The sequence below is a fragment of the Pseudochaenichthys georgianus genome, chromosome 23, assembly GCF_902827115.2.
Source record: "Pseudochaenichthys georgianus chromosome 23, fPseGeo1.2, whole genome shotgun sequence".
Taxonomy (NCBI): Eukaryota; Metazoa; Chordata; class Actinopteri; order Perciformes; family Channichthyidae; genus Pseudochaenichthys; species Pseudochaenichthys georgianus.
In genome coordinates this window covers 4,329,500-4,346,982 of record NC_047525.1, presented here as the reverse complement: position 1 = coordinate 4,346,982, position 17,483 = coordinate 4,329,500, and the positions used below count along the sequence as shown (strand labels likewise).

At 42.1% G+C, this 17,483-nt stretch overlaps 1 protein-coding gene across 3 annotated transcripts in view; it reads left to right on the top strand.

The window, feature by feature from the left end:
- LOC117439172 (Na(+)/H(+) exchange regulatory cofactor NHE-RF1-like) overlaps nucleotides 1-16,781 on the top strand; it is a 41,750-nt gene extending 24,969 nt beyond the window's left edge. Inside the window, exons 2-6 of one of the 3 annotated variants that reach the window (XM_034074945.2) lie at nucleotides 3,873-4,040; nucleotides 11,715-11,868; nucleotides 12,013-12,048; nucleotides 15,707-15,814; nucleotides 16,682-16,781. In XM_034074945.2, the coding sequence (XP_033930836.1) occupies nucleotides 3,873-4,040; nucleotides 11,715-11,868; nucleotides 12,013-12,048; nucleotides 15,707-15,814; nucleotides 16,682-16,698 (483 nt within the window). In that variant the 3' untranslated portion in view covers nucleotides 16,699-16,781. The remainder of the gene's footprint in view (nucleotides 1-3,872; nucleotides 4,041-11,714; nucleotides 11,869-12,012; nucleotides 12,049-15,706; nucleotides 15,815-16,681) is intronic. The other 2 variants (XM_034074946.2, XM_071201750.1) reach the window with 2 other exon arrangements.
- Nucleotides 16,782-17,483: the final 702 nt, after the last annotated feature.

Below are 17,483 nucleotides of genomic sequence, written 5' to 3'. Positions count from 1 at the left end.
TATCCGCAACATTTCCAGACTCCGCCCATCCCTTTCACAATCCAGCACCGAAATCCTGGTTAAGGCATTTGTCACATCCCGGATTGACTACTGTAATGCTATCCTCTCTGGCCTACCCACAAAACTACTCAACAGACTCCAAATCATTCAAAAGTCGGCTGCCCGGATCATTACCTGTACCAAATCGTCTGACCACATCACCCCCACCCTCATCCAACTTCACTGGCTCCCTGTTCAGCACCGGATTGACTACAAAAACCTTCTGCTTACATACAAAGCCCTCAACAACCTCACCCCCACCTATCTCTCAAACCTCCTCCAGGAATACACCCCCTCCCGCTCCCTGCGCTCATCCTCAGCCGGACTCCTGACTGTCCCCACCTCCCGCCTTAGCACCATGGGAGCCAGGGCTTTTAGCTGCACCGCACCCAGGCTCTGGAACTCTCTGCCTCCACACATCAAACAGTCTGACTCCATCACGACATTCAAATCCCACCTGTTTAAACTGGCCTACTCACTCTAAAACACATCCAACCTGCTATCACAGATCCCCCTCTCACTCGTCACTCCACACTCTTGTCCTGCCTGTGTTATGCTTTTATGCTGCTGTATTGCCTTGTCGGTTCCATTAAATTGTGTTCCATTTTTGTTTTAGCTGTTTTAATTTTTAAATGCACTGTAAGGCGACCTTGGGTGTCCTGAAAGGCGCCTCGAAATAAAACTTATTATTATTACCTTATATTATTTTAAAAATAAAATGTGTCATCGTGTTATTATGGCTACCTTAGCCATATTAGTTAGTAGTCAGATTTGGAAGAGCTGAGAATGTTGTTTACTGAGGATTTTATAGGTTTATACGTGGCTCAGCTAATCATTATCAAAGACCCAAGCTAACATATCAATGATTATTAAAAGAACATTTTGGGTCTCAGCTGTAACAGCGTACCGACTAGGCTAAGGACCCAATCCCACCTGTGGCCCTCATGTCATCCCCTCTCTTACTTTGCATTCTGTTTGTGCTTACTCTTTACTAAAAGTAATAGCTTACTTTGAATTTAAACACATTTGTCCACAATTCTTTATTCAGCAAAAGATCTGTCTAAATCTATCAATATTTCGTTTCTTATTAGAATCACAAACAATGTGTTCAGAGGAATAGTATATGTCATGCTATGTACTGTTAAATTCAGTGATTTCGTTTGTTCTAGTATAACTAACCTGCTATGCCACTTGTTGCTGGAAATGTTCCCGCTGTGGGACTAATAAAGGATTCCTGATTCTGAAATGCCATCGCACCGAGGCATGCAGGTGACCTGAGCTGGCGGAGTGTCTCAGTGTGCAGCACTCACAGCCCTGTAAGATGTTACCCCTATCTTTGTGGAAAAGATCAGGATGTTTGAGATGTAGCTTGGACATGTTTCTCCTCACACAGTTAATGTGTCAGCCTCAGTTCAAGGTCCTCCCTCCAGCTCTTACTGTGGCACCCTGTTGGAAACACAGGATCTGATGTTTAACTGCAGCTGTAAAACCATTAACCTCGCACTCGAACTGATTAATTCCTGCTGCTGCTGTGGGCGGCACATCACTGTTGTGTTTCTGAGGTCTGACATACAGATATGGTATTTCCCCCCACAGAACTCTTCCCAAAAGCATGTGTTAGCTGCACACATTGTACATGATGTCAGGGATGGCATGTTGGGGAGAGGCTGTCATCATGCAGCACTCGCTCTGCTCAACCTGCTGATTCCTGTGCACGCAGACATGAATAATCACTGAAAAGAGAAAGTAGTACTCAAATGTTCTCCTACAGTATGTGTCACTATGTGCCATATTGGTGTGGAACTTAAACATATATTTATATACACAGTAGATAGATATTTAGAGTGAGATAATTGTAGTGTTCAGCCCTCCGGTTGTGTACTTTGCACCTCACCTGTTATATCATCCTGATCATCTTTATTAACAGCCACAGATGATGTCTGCTGGGTAATAAATGTGCAGTGCTATCCAAAGGTCCACCCAGCATCGCACTGACTCACTGAATGTTTCAGCAATCATCAACCCCCCTGCCATTTAAACTCAATGTGTAATCCATATGTGTGGGTGAGAGGCTGAGGGGTGGGGGGGGGGGGGGAGGTGTCTGTCCAGAGTCTTGAATGCTGAGCGTGCAGTGGTTGATATTTGATGCTCGCTTGTCAGGGAATCATTTACAGACACACTGATAGTGTAGATAGCTGAGCGTTTATCAGATGAATAAGAGCAACAGGTGGAGCTTCTTATCAGGGCACAAGCACATGTTTGCTAGAGATGGGTGTGGAGTATGTGTTACTAAATGAATAATGAAACGACAAAGAAAGTGCAATGTTTTTATTTTCCTTTCAGGAATTTGCTCCCACACATGTCTGCAATCCACATGTCTGTACTCAGAAGATTTACTTAAGTTAAAGTAGCAATAAACAGTGTAAAAATACTGTGCTAAAGTAGAAGTCCTGCATTCCAAATTGTACATAAGTAAAAGTAAACAGTATTAGCTAAAAAAAAAGAAGAGACTCTTAACAAAATTAAAAGTACACGTTATGCAAAATGGCTATTTTAAGATAAAATAAGATGTACTTTATTGATCCCAAATTGGTGCATTAATGTGTTCATCACTTTAATGTTGCATTTGGTAAAAGTGGGGTTTATTTGAATTACCTTACATACTTCTGGATAGCTTGACCTATGATAATATATTACAATATGTGTCGATTTAAATATAATGGCAAATAAACTAAATATGTAAAATAAAGGTAGTTGAGCAAAAACTTAAACATTAGCTTACAAAATGTAGTAGAGTAAAATTATAAAGTGGCCAAATGTGAAAATACTCAAGTATACTACAAGTACTTCGATTTTGTACTTAAGTGCAGTATTTGTGTACATGTACATAGTTACATTACACCACTGCAAATACACATCAGACAAACGGTATGTATAGGGAAGTTATATGAAGTGCCTCCCTGACATGTGTGGCCGTGGAATCTGTAGGACTGTATTGGAGAAATCTGAGATAATAGCATACAACATACAATTAAATATGTATCATATGTCACCTTAATTTAATCTCTACTGGTCACATGACCATAAAGACAGGAGTATTAGAGATGTACACTCTGCTGCTAACAGCAATTATATTAACATCTGTAGTTCTGTTAACGAAAATGTGCGTAGTTCTCATAGCTTTGGAAATTACGCCCATTCTCCTCGGCATCACGGATGTCCGAGTTATCCAGTGTGTCGATTTCGTCGGACGTCTGCACTGAGGAGAGCAGCTGCCATGGCAACTTGTTGTTCTAGATGGCATTCAATCTTGTCCAGACTGCTGTTCCAGCTAATCAAATACAAATTAGTTCACACCCTGGGCCGTTTAAAACAATTGCATCGCGATTAGTTTTTTAGCTCAACCGATTTTAATCTTAACGCAGCTGTACCGATTTTTAACCGGTTCACGGTACATCCATACCTTTCAGAGTTTGTGAAGAATTGTGGATTTCCAAAGTCAATGTCCTAATAAATCAAACTTTTCACCCAAAATAATTGTGTGTGTGTGTGTGTGTGTGTGTGTGTGTGTGTGTGTGTGTGTGTGTGTGTGTGTGTGTGTGTGTGTGTGTGTGTGTGTGTGTGTGTGTGTGTGTGTGTGTGTGTGTGTGTGTGTGTGTGTGTGTGTGTGTGTGTGTGTGTGTGTGTGTGTGTGTGTGTGTGTGTGTGTGTGTGTGTGTGTGTGTGTGTGTGTGTGTGTGTGTGTGTGTGTGTGTGTGTGTGTGTGTGTGTGTGTGTGTGTGTGTGTGTGTGTGTGTGTGTGTGTGTGTGTGTGTGTGTGTGTGTGTGTGTAGGAGAGGGGGGGTCTGCGGCCTCGTCTCTGCCACATGCAGAAAGGCAGCGGTGGTTACGGCTTCAACCTGCACAGTGAGAAGTCCAGTCCGGGGCAGTTCATCAGGGCCGTTGACGACAGTTCTCCTGCTCAGCAGGCCGGACTCAAACCACAGGACAAGATCCTCCAGGTACCACACACACACTGAATGGATATGGATGGAGTGAAATGGTAGAGCAGAGTTGAAGGATGAGAACAGAAAGACTCTGCACGCAGATCAGGTTTCTGACAGCTATTAAAGAAACAGTGAGTCAGCAGACAGAATACTTTTTAATCACAGCGGGGAATCCACTGTGTGATTTGAATAATAGATACTTCAGGAATACTAATGAATACTGTCCACTGCTTTTTAAAGGGCTATTGTAGCATTTATTTCATACACGCTCATAAGAGATCCAAAAACACGTCATCCTACGCACACACACACTGCCTGCTTCCTCCCACTGTGTCACTGTGTAAACAGCAGGTCTGAAGCCGTGTTGAACAGGGTCTGCGTTAATCCATTTACTAATCCCACCCTGCAGGGGGGGGGCAGAGATAGTATTAATGAAATAAAACCAGAACTGTACAGACTCAGTGAGATGAAAGCTCTTTCTGTGTGGGTCACCGAAGAGGAATGAAGTAGAATGTTCCGTACCAGCTGTCCACAGCCTGTGGGAGTACACCTAGAGATTCCTGACGATATTCCCACTTGGACCTTCCTCCCCCAGAATTCTTCAGTTCCTTATCTCCCAGGAGTCGATTAGTTTGGGCTGTGGGAGTGTGCTGGTGCCCTGTAGTAACACTCCACTCTTCTATCCATCATCACTCCTCACTACATCAACAACATTGGCATCTTCCCTTACCGTACGAAAATCAGCATTCACAGACTTAAAACACCGGAGTATTTTCATTTTAAACAGCTGTCATGTGAGATCCATAGTTCAGGTGAAGTAGAAATAATCGTTTTTAGATATTTTAATCATCAGTCATTTTTAATGATGCCTTTTATGATATCTTAAATTGAATAAGAATATATGACTCATAAAAGTTTAAAGTGATAACATGTTCCACCTTTAATATGGAGGCCCAAAGTGTTCAATATTTAATAACTGAGGCATTGTGGAAGCTCATTGATCTGTGTGAGTTCCTCTGTTAGCCTGCCGTATGCTACCTAATGCTGGCTGTTGCCTTGGTTACAGATCTGCAACAGTGACTCCACATCTGTTTACCTGATCTCAAGCCGTTACCGCAGCAATTCCCGATGTGCACACAGAAAAGCATTCACATTTCTGGTTATTACAATACTTTATATGGCACTTGCCAGAGGTGTGGACTCAAGTCACATGACTTGAGTCACCAATTTGATGACTTGAGACTCGACTTGACAAAATCACAAAACACTTGCGACTCGACTTGGACTTGAACACCAATGACTCGGGACTTGACTTGGACTTGAGCCTTCTGACTTGAGGTGACTTGATCATTTAATTCAGAGTTCTCCAACACGCCGATCGCGAGCTGCCGCTAGAAGAGCAGACTCCCGTTGGGGAGAGCAGAATCTTCAGCCGCTCCTACTCTTGCTGAGAATCCTTGCAGGCAGGGGCGGGACTTTATTTAGCTGGGCCACCATGCGGCCAATAATATGCGAGGATACACTAGGATCATACCATTATGTGAAAGAAGGGTGGGGGGCACAGACGGTGTAGTGGTACAGGCCAGCTGCACAGAGCGACGGGGAGACGGATTTAAATGCAAGTGCGTCGGAAAAAGTCAAGAAATTAGCGAAAACCGAAAAAAGAAGCAGCATCTGGCTGCTTTTCAGTGATGTTGGAGAAAGCAAAGCTGAGTGCAGGATTTATAAAATTAAAATAACCTTACCTTTATTTTGGTAACCACTCAGGATTTACTGTCAGAGGTGGGAGAAGTTCAGATCTTGTACTTGAGTACAAAAGTACCAGAGTGTAGGAATACTCGGTTACAATAAAAAGTCCTGCATTCAAAATGTTACAAGTAAAAGTACAAAAGTATTGGCATCAAAATATAGTTAAAGTACCACCTGCAGAGGGATCTAGATGCCGGTGTTCTCTTCCCCATAGAGACCGCCTCGCTGCACATTATCCCTTGCATAAAGATAGATAGTGGGTCCCTTATAACATGTTGTACACAGTGATAAACATTCTGTCACCTCAACATCAGGGATCTTATACATTAAACTCCTTCTGAATCAAACCGTCATGGTAGCCTTACCTTACTGATCCCTCTTAAAATAGAAGAAAAACGTGTTACTTTACCAGCAGAGAGAAAATTGATTATTAAATTATTAATGTGACTAAAAAAGAGCAATTTGATTATTAAGTATTATTCTGTTGATCAATGTCATTACATTTGGTGAAAAGCACATAATGACTTGTTTATGACTCGTTTTGTCAACGTTTAGGACTTGGACTTGACTTGAACTTTCCCAACCTGACTTGAGACTTGACTTGGACTTGAGCGCAAAGACTTGAGACTTGACTCGGACTTGCAAAACAATGACTTGGTCCCACCTCTGGCACTTGCAGACATAATGAAATATATAATCATATCAATATAGTCAGGAATCTGTCACGAAGCACCTGATTTTCTCTGATGTTGCTTCAATATGAACAACAAATCTGTGTTGAGCTAGCTAATATTAGCTGGTAGCAGCCAGTCCTGCACTGAGCTAACTGCTAACGCTAACGGGTGCTTCATGGGGAAAACTATCATTTCTATTAATAAAATAATAGTATTTAGCAAAGGTTACATCATAATGTTTTCATGATGTAATGTTTCATGTAATGTTCAAATACAAGGGTTTGGAATATGATATATTAGATAAATAATTTCTAAGTAGCAGCTAGATGAATGTTATGGATGTTGTTTCAAAGTTCAAGTGTTTAACAGTCTTTTGGCCTGTGGGATGAAACTGTCTCTGAGTCTGGTGGTTTTAGTCCGGATGCTGCGGTACCGCCTGCCAGACTGCAGCAGACAGAACAGTTTGTGGCTGGGGCGATGGGGGTCTTTTATAATCCTGAGGGCGTTCTTTAAGGTTAACCTGGTATTTTTACTCCACTACATTTATTTTAGTTACTTTACAGATTCTGATTAATGATGTGAAATATAAACAACCCTTAAATCAGACTTTAGTTACACCTTAGTGAAATATGATTGTCAAGTGCAAACAATCAGGAGAGATATTTGATAGTTGGTGCTTGAGAAGACAAATGTATCTGCAGATCCCTATAAAGCATATTCATTACTCGTTATTCTCTAATCGTTCATCAAAAACTGTATATAATTGCTATTTTGTACATCCCTTTCAAGATTTAAAGATTTTCAAAGATTTATTGACATATCATATACACAACTACGGTGCAGTTATGCAATGATGACAAACTTGGGTCATAGGTTCCTCAACAAGAGATCTATCAATATGTGTATACCTCCACCATTAAACTGTCATATTTTGCACATTTCTTATTCTATCTACATACATCTTATAAGAGTATAATAAATATGTATAATATCGGTTAAAATAAGTGCTTCAACTTGGTTAACATTGCAGGAAAGTTGATTGTCAAGTCCCAAAACAAACCATGCAATATATTACATGTTAATGACTTTGTCAGGCTTAATATTGATCAGATACCCCCAAAGCTTTTTGCTTACATGTATTTAAAAGAAGACCTTAACCTAAAGTATTATTTAATGTTTAAATAAAGTTAAATTAGTTTGTCTGTTTTGCACATCCTCCTATTAATATCTTTGTACATCAGGCACTAAACTGTTTTATTCTAGATATCATTTACAGTATCTTCTTGATATTTTCTATTCTATATTTATATCATTGACCTTCTACTTTCCTCCTATTTTGTATGTACTCTTAATATTTAAATGTTTTCATAAAATATAACACATTCAAAAGTGCTTTACAAAAATGTAAGACATTAAGAAAAAGGCATTTTAAACAGTCGTTAAAAAGCAACACAATCTACCTGCATTGCAAATACTCTAGTTTTCAGTGTTAACAAAATAAAATATACTGCTGTTTCCGGTTTAGTTTACGACGGATACCTATTGTTATTGTTTTGATATTTGTAACACAAAAGCGATGGAAAAAAACCACAGCAACACAGAAAAGATGGTCTTAACATGACCCAGCGGTCTAGTAGTTAATAAAAAACAATAATTTCAAAACAAAATATTACTACTAACTTTATTGTGAAATTAAAACAGAATGGTAAAAGAATAGTTTCCGGTCTATTCTGCTGAAGCACCCCCAAGAAATATGTTTTTTAAAGGACTCTCTCAGTATTTAGATAGTTAACTTTAGTCTAGTTATCTTTGTGTGTCTCCAACGGTTTGTTTTAAAAGGATTTGTAAAATATCTATAAAGAAATAGAAAATCTGTTTACAGTTCTGTTTCATCTGGGTGTTGAGAGATGTATCCATAGATCTCTTAATGTTGCTCTCAAAGTGCAACAGATTGATGCTTTTAACTTCAATATTTAAAAAAAAAAAATCTTCCCTGGGGAGCATGCCCCCGGACCCCACTAGAGGAGGTGAGGTCCACCCCCACTTGTAAAAATCCCGGTCAAGTCACGCATCCAGTACAAACTCCTCCTGCTAACCTACAAATCTCTCCACTCCCTAGCCCCTCCATACATCTCTGACCTCCTTCAGCCCTACACCCCCTCTCGTCACCTGCGGTCCTCTGACAAAGGGCTGCTCTCCATCCAGCGCTCCAAGCTAAAAACATTTGGCAACAGAGCCTTCAGTGTCGCAGCCCCCACCCTCTGGAATTCTCTGCCCTCTGCAATCAGGAATGCAGACACTCTGGACACCTTTAAAAAAACACCTCAAACACCATCTGTTCACTCAGGCCTTCGGCCTCAACTAAATTATAGTCACTTATTTCCTGCTATTGCTCTGTATGTCTATTATTACCTTTTGTTTTGTTACTTCTCACTGTAAAGCGTCCTTGGGTTTCGTGAAAGGCGCTATATAAATTTAAATTATTATTATTAAAAATAGCGCTTTAGCCCTGCTTAGACCTATATGCCGTGAGCTGATTATCGAGCCTTCATTGTAACAAGTACACTGTGTGTGCGTGTGGGGAGTGTTGCAGTAGAAAATTCAACTGTAGCGCTTAACCCTTAATGTTTGAGCACCCTCTATGAAACGTCAAGCTACCCCACAGCACCCCCTAGAGAAAATCTCTGGCGCCGGATGTGTAATATTTAATGCAGCCGAACCATGTATTACAATGCATTCATGTGATGACTTTTAAAGAGTAAAGCAAGGACTGCTGAATAAAGTATGATTTTATCTGTTACGAAACGTTTTTTTTCATATGGAATGCAGTTGGAGGTCAACCAATCACAGAGCTTGAGGACTAATCACAGGGTTTGTGAAGCAAAGCACTTGGGCCCTTTCTCATTTCATCAAATACCCCTCCTCGACCCTCCGGTAGTGAGAATTTCAGCGCGCCATGTTGAAGGACATCTCATTTCTCTAAATGCACGTCGAGGACCGAGCATCGAGCATCGAGGAGCCTCTCTGGAGGAGCTATACCCGAGGATACACTGATGGGTCCTCCATGGTCCTCCACGGCTCCTTCGTGGATGCATTTCCGGGAACAGAGATGTTTCAAAGAGTCGTGACGCACGGCCGGACTTATCTCAGCCAATCACAGCTCTGCATGCATCCCCTGGATATTATTTTAGAAACTGCTTTCATCGCAACGCGATGTTTAAAGTGAGAACAGCTGTGAGGTCCGTGCAGAAAGCAGAGCAGTGTGTATAATATATATCACTCAGTATAACAGGCCTACTCTCTTTATTTGCTTTAGTTTAGTAGATATCTACAAACAAAGAGTCGATATTTTTCTAAAACCATTTAGTGCTTCACATAATAAAATACACAACGGCTGTAGCCTGTTTTAGGAGCTGTAGGTGCGTGTGTGGTGAAGGTGTGTGTGGTACAGTGTGTGCGTAGATGCAGCGGACAGACGGGTCTCAGTTGGTTTGTTGTCCTCTGCTTACTTTTAATACTTGTAAATAAAACTTTTGGCCCGTAAATTATTTTCCTCATTGTAGCGACCAGAGAGGAAACGTAACGACGTATTGTAGCGACCAGAGAGGGCGGATAAACGTAACACTATATCCAGTCTCTGATAGTGTTACGTTATTATGAGAGTGCTCCGTTTGAGTGTGTGTGTGTGTGTGTGTGTGTGTGTGTGTGTGTGTGTGTGTGTGTGTGTGTGTGTGTGTGTGTGTGTGTGTGTGTGTGTGTGTGTGTGTGTGTGTGTGTGTGTGTGTGTGTGTGTGTGTGTGTGTGTGTGTGTGTGTGTGTGTGTGTGTGTGTGTGTGTGTGTGTGTGTGTGTGTGTGTGTGTGTGTGTGTGTGTGTGTGTGTGTGTGTGTGTGTGTGTGTGTGTGTGTGTGTGTGTGTGTGTGTGTGGCCTGTTATTGTCTCATCATACCGCACTGTGAATGAATCAAAGTAAATATAGAAGTGGTCATGAACACATGTGTCCATCTGACAGAGGGCTGCTGAGCCTCCTGTCATCATTAATGGACGTCTCTTTAAAATGACCGCTCAGAGGAGAGGAGTTCTCATTTCTCTAACCGCCTGCTGCTTCCGCTCCTCTCTCCTCGGTTCCCCTCCTCGGCACCTCGGCTCGCATCTCCTGTGAGCGGGACTAGGAGTCGAGGAGGGGAATTAGTGAAATGAGAAATTAGTTTGTGTGCGTGCGTGTTGCGAACGAGCCGATTCTTTTGAACGGCTCTTTGGTACGAAAGAGGGGAACCAAGTCGTACTCGGTGAGAGCCGTTCTTTTTATGCTTCAATCGTTGGTCCGCACTCACTGCCTGCCAAAATACACTCGCCTTTTAAAAAGCTTGATTGTGTTCCCCAAACGTATTCTGTGAAGACCCACCCCTACTCTGATAGGTTTCAGCACGAGGAGTGAGATGGGGTGGGTCTTAACGGAATACGCGAGAGAGAGAAGTCATAACGTGTGGTACAGGACAGGTAGACGACGTGTTTTTCGGATGGGAAATGAGCCAAACGCGAAAACGCAGCAGCATTTGGATGCACTTCAACCGAAACCCAGGCAGTGATAAAGCGCACCATTTGTAAAGGCAAAATATCCTTTAAAGCAGGGTCAACAAATAATCTCCATCGCCACTTAAAAACACAGTATCTAATATTAAGAGTTGAGTGAATTTCATTCAAGGCAAGGCAACTTTATTTACTTAACACATACAGAGGGTAAATTCAAAGTAGTACATTCACTGACATGAATGACATGGATATGGCGCCACCTTGTGTCATGTTTACAATGCAGATTATTGACATTAGGTCTGGCAATACAGTCAATCATTATCCTGGTGATTATTTTGCAGATAAACCTAGTAACCCCGCCCCCTTTAAAAAAATGCTTTTTTTAACAGCTCTTTGAAAGGAACAGAGCCATAAGATCTATAAGATAGTGTCTCCCCCCGTCCACCCGGCCCGTCCACCCACCCAGTAAAAAAATCTCCACTACACTACTGCCCGAGTGATGAGATGATTTAGTGATTACCCAAACAACTGACAACTAATCTGCAAAAATGTTTATTAGTGAATTGTAGTTTTAAAAAAATATATATGGTTTTAGCTTCTGAGAGGATTTTAAATGTAGATGTAAGCTACAAAAAGATAAGATAACTATTTGATGGTAAAACATTGAATAAGACTGTGTTCTGGTTAGAGGATCTATAACGAATAACTTCTCCCCCCGTCTCCTGACTCCTCAGGTGAATGGCGTGTCAGTGAAGGACATGCAGCACTCGGAGGTAGTTGCGGCGATCAAAGCAGGAGGCGAGGAGACATCCCTGCTGGTGGTGGACGCAGAGACTGAAGAGTTCTTCAAGATGTGTGACGTGCTGCCCACTGAGGAGCACCTCAGCGGTACCACACACACATTTGCTCTGAGCTTTTAAGAGCTGCCACTGTCGGGAACTAAATCACTGCCATTCCATGATGACTGTCACCATGTTAAACCATGAAAGCTAAATTATGAGTGTCTAATAACTACGTCTTCCTCCCCTGCAGGGGCTCTGCCTGAGCCAAAAAAGAGCAGCGGAGGAGGTGAGGAGCACCACACACACGCACACACAAACCCTACACTTCCCATCATCATCATCATCATCATCATCATCATCGTCTGGAAAAATAACCCTGAGTTAACAAGCAAAATGGTTCTTTATTAAGCAGTCAGTATGAACTAAAATATACCCCCACACACACACACACACACACACACACACACACACACACACACACACACACAGCTTGGCCCCTCTGGTGACATTGTGTCTGACCCCATGGCAACAGGAGCTGAGCAGTGCAGTGTATTTCCTCTCGGTCTCAGAGTCCTGGAGGATCATGGGATTGAAGTGGCTTTAACTCGTTGGGGATTATGCTAATGAGAAGAATAGCGAGCTGTTCACATACACACACATGCTGCAGAGCAACAACAATCCCTCATTCAGCAGCCCTTACATAACATGTGTGTGAGTGTGCATTCTAACAACGTCTGCTCTCACTCCTAGGTTTGTACACAGTCCTGCACTCTAAAAAAGTATTGTAGTATATTTATAGTCATTTAAGTTTGTTATAATATATTCTGAACAGAGCTAGTTTTCTGTTTCTGGTTCAGCGTCACAAAATGAAGTTGACTAAAACTGTCTGTCAGAAATGTATTTCAGAATCATAGATCCAAAAAAAATTAAAAACTACTCTTCACAAAATGTCCTCAAAAGATCCTCAACAATCCCCCCATCAACTGAGGTCTTGACCCAGTGGTCTGCAGCATAGAGGACAGCACCGGAGCAGTGTGTGTATATGTGTATATGTGTATATATACTGAACAAAAATATAAATGCAACACTTTTGTTTTTGCTCCCATTTTTCATGAGATGAACTCAAAGACCTAAAACATTTTCTATATACACAAAATAACCATTTCTCTCAAATATTGTTCATAAATCTGAAACAATCTGTGATAGTGAGCACTTCTCCTTTGCCGAGATAATCCATCCCACCTCACAGGTGTGGCATATCAAGATGCTGATTAGACAGCATGATTATTGCACAGGTGTGCCTTAGGCTGGCCACAATAAAAGGCCACTCTGAAACGTGCAGTTTTGCTTTATTGGGGGGGTCTGGGGGGGTCCGAAAACCAGTCAGTATCTGGTGTGACCACCATTTGCCTCACGCAGTGCAACACATCTCCTTGGCATAGAGTTGATCAGGTTGTTGATTGTGGCCTGTGGAATGTTGGTCCACTCCTCTTCAATGGCTGTGCCAAGTTGCTGGATATTGGCAGGAACTGGAACACGCTGTCGTATACGCCGATCCAGAGCATCCCAAACATGCTCAATGGGTGACATGTCCGGTGAGTATGCTGGCCATGCAAGAACTGGGATGTTTTCAGCCTCCAGGAATTGTGTACAGATCCTTGCAACATGGGGCCGTGCATGCTGCAACATGAGGTGACGGTCGTGGATGAATGGCACAACAATGGGCCTCAGGATCTCCTCACGGTATCTCTGTGCATTCACAATGCCATCAATAAAATGCACCTGTGTTCGTCGTCCATAACATACGCCTGCCCATACCATAACCCCACCACCACCATGGGCCACTCGATTCACAACATTGACATCAGAAAACCGCTCACCCACACGACGCCAGAGATGTTCACAAGTCTTTTTTTGCAAGTCCAAGTCAAGTCTCAAGTCTTTGGTCACGAGTCCAAGTCAAGTCTCAAGTCTTTGTGGGGTGAGACTTGATCAAGTCTCAAGTCTTTGATCACGAGTCCAAGTCAAGTCTCAAGTCTCTAAAAAAAATAAAAGTCTCATGTCTCTTCTGGTTGTAATAAGCCTTCTATTGTCTGCTGCTATCCAGTCTGTTAAGAATACTGCACAGCTATATCTAAGAGATTCAAAGCATTTACTGTGTTATTATACACTGGGTCTCTAATGATATCTTTTAAGTCTACTATTAATAAACATATTCCTCTATCCTCTCACTCAAAGCCAGTGTCATGGTAACCTGATAAACCTGTAACATTAACGCTACGTGGTCAACAATAAACCTGTAACCTGCCTATAAACCCACAGATGTATTTATGTATGTAACTATGTATTTTTCTACGTTTAACGTTAGCCAGTAGATGGTGGCAGCAGGTAAAGATTAACGTTACCGACCTTTTTTATGTCATGTCAAGAGTTGGATGTCAACGCCACTCAACTCAAACAAGTGTGACAAGCAATTCACTAATCTTTTCAAATATTCAGTTACAAAGCTAGTAGCAAGCTAAGTTAACATTACATAGCTGATGCTGAGCTAAACATGTTTGCTAACCGTCCATGAGTTAATGTGACTGACCTCTCCGGGTGAGTTTTCAAGTGCCTGATGAAATTCGACGTTGTTGCGCCAGCATCCTTGATTTTGATATTGCAGACTTTGCAGTGTGCGCTCCTTTTGTTGGTGCCGCCGGCATTTTGTTCGAAGTTTTTGTAGTTGAACCTAATTACAAGCGGTACAGCCGCAGGTGTGCCGCCGGTCGCCTTTGTGTTACTACGAGGTAGTAAGAGAGACGCGCACGTCTGCGTAATGAGCCCGGCTAAAGTAACTGGATGGCCTACCTGCCTGTCAGCCTTCCATCTGGGCACAAACTTATCTCGTGCCCTCATTGGTCATGTGCGCGTTCGTGTGTGTTGGAGGAGGCGGGCTCTATAAGGAAGTAGCAGCCTCGAGTCCGAGTCGCAGACTCGAGTCCCCATCTCTGCACGACGCCACACACGCTGTCTGCCATCTGCCCTGAACAGTGAAAACCGGGATTCATCCGTGAAGAGAACACCTCTGCAACGTGCCGGACGCCATCCAATGTGAGCATTTGCTCACTCAAGTCGGTTACGACGACGAACCGGAGTCAGGTGGAGACCCCGATGAGGATGACGAGCATGCAGATGAGCATCCCTGAGACGGTTTCTGACGGTTTGTGCAGAAATTCTTTGGTTATGCAAAGCGATTGTTGCAGCAGCTGTCCGAGTGGCTGGTCTCAGACGATCTTGGAGGTGAACATGCTGGATGTGGAGGTCCTGGGCTGGTGTGGTTACACGTGGTCTGCGGTTGTGAGGCCGGTTGGATGTAGTGCCAAATTCTCTGAAACGCCTTTGGAGACGGCTTATGGTAGAGAAATGAACATTCAATTCATGGGCAACAGCTCTGGTGGACATTCCTGCTGTCAGCATGCCAATTGCACGCTCCCTCAAAACTTGCGACATCTGTGTCTTTGTGCTGTGTGATAAAACTGAACATTTTAGAGTGGCCTTTTATTGTGGCCAGCCTAAGGCACACCTATGCAATAATCATGCTGTCTAATCAGCATCTTGATATGCCACACCTGTGAGGTGGGATGGATTATCTCGGCAAAGGAGAAGTGCTCACTATCTATTTTTTCAGATTTGTGAACAATATTAGAGAGAAATGGTTATTTTGTGTATATAGAAAATGTTTTAGATCTTTGAGTGGGAGCAAAAACAAAAGTGTTGCATTTATATTTTTGTTCAGTGTATAACAGAGCCAAGATCTCTGTATGACTTTAGTAAACTTCTGAATTGAATTAAAAATAAGTGTAAACAACAGTGCAGGTCACACATATATCCATGTCACCACAACTGATGCATTGATCAGTTCATATTGGCCCTTTCAGTCAGTGTGAATGCTTCTCTGTCAGCAGGTGGCAGCAGAGGTGAAGCCCAAAGTCTCTGTGAGCTCTTCAGCTTCCAGCGCGTCCTCCAACGCCTCCCTGCAGGAGCCGGGCAGCAGCGAGCCCCCTCCCCAGGTACAGAACAGCTCCTCACCCCCCTCCTGCTTTATACTGCTGCATAATAAGTCAATAAAAATAAATAAGCAATAAAAAATATAAAAATAGAATAAATGAATTTAATGAGATTTCACTGCAGAAATACAGCCAAGCATTTGAATACCCTTAAAATAATTGATAGCAGTAATAATGGATATGCTGTAAGTCATGACGTTTCAAGGTTCCAAAAAGTTTTGGACTTGGTAAATAAAGCGGAAACATTTCAAGGAAATGACGTAGAGATCTTTTTGGAGATATGTCACACAAAAAAAACTAATATTTGAGTTGAAGACATCATTTGACTTTTGATATTTTACAACAGTACAGTAATACTTAGTGGTCCTGGATTTTAGTAAGTGCTGTACCTGACCATTATGTTGATATTGATGGAAAAATTAAAAATAAAGTAAAGAATGTGATCAGATATTGTGCTTTACTGATATATTCAAATGAAAAAAAGAATATAACTACAATTATTGTTAATCTGGAACGTTTATCATATTTCTATTCAAGTATGAATTGTTTCTCTAATTTCAATCAACGTCCAATAGAGATAGTTGACGTGTGTGTGTGTGTGTGTGTGTGTGTGTGTGTGTGTGTGTGTGTGTGTGTGTGTGTGTGTGTGTGTGTGTGTGTGTGTGTGTGTGTGTGTGTGTGTGTGTGTGTGTGTGTGTGTGTGTGTGTGTGTGTGTGTGTGTGTGTGTGTGTGTGTGTGTGTGTGTGTGTGTGTGTGTGTGTGTGTGTGTGTGTGTGTGTGTGTGTGTGTGTGTGTGTGTGTGTGTGTGTGTGTGTGTGTGTGTGTGTGTGTGTGTGTGTGTGTGTGTGTGTGTGTGTGTGTGTGTGTAGCTCCCCGCCCCGGCTGACAGGCTGGGTCTCAGCTTGTCTCTGGCTCAGGTTAAAGAGAGAGCTCGTCAGAAGCGATCGGCCAAAAAAGCTCCGACCATGGACTGGAGCAAGAGGAACGAGCTGTTCGGCAACTTATAAACCACCTCCACCCCCCGTCCATTTTCCATCTTCACCCTCACCAGCTCTACCCTTACCCTGCTCCCCCTCAACCTCACTCCGCTCCTGTCTGCCATGTGGATTTGGTTTTCACTTTTGAGAGACACCAGATTCCTGTGGACTCATGAAAACAGTATTATTTGATGATTTTTCTTTTTTTAATTTAGCTTTTCCACTTTTAATAATGGTCACACACAGGAAAGAATGATAATACTTTAAGAAAAATGTTTTAAAGAGAAAAATAATGTAGTTTGCACTTGAAAAGGACAACAAAAGGATTAATAGGACATAGGGGAAAGACTGTTGAATTTTAAATGTCAGATTTTGATGAATGCAATCAGCAACTAGAATGAAAGAATATATCTGCCTCATATGAATAACTCCGTACTGCCAGCATGATGTATGTGAGGGACTGCGTCTGAAATCCTGTATTATTCAAGGTAATCACATTGTATTTTTCATTTGGCTCTTGATAGATGATTGTACATACATGAATAAACGTTGTATTCGACTCCCTTGAGAGAAATGAAGCTCATCGGTGGTTTGTGTGATTGTTCTGCAGTGGAGCTCTGTTGTTCTGCTGCTCGTTACATTGATGGGCATGATACATGTAACATTTGGATCAAATGACACCAAGTCTGCTTTT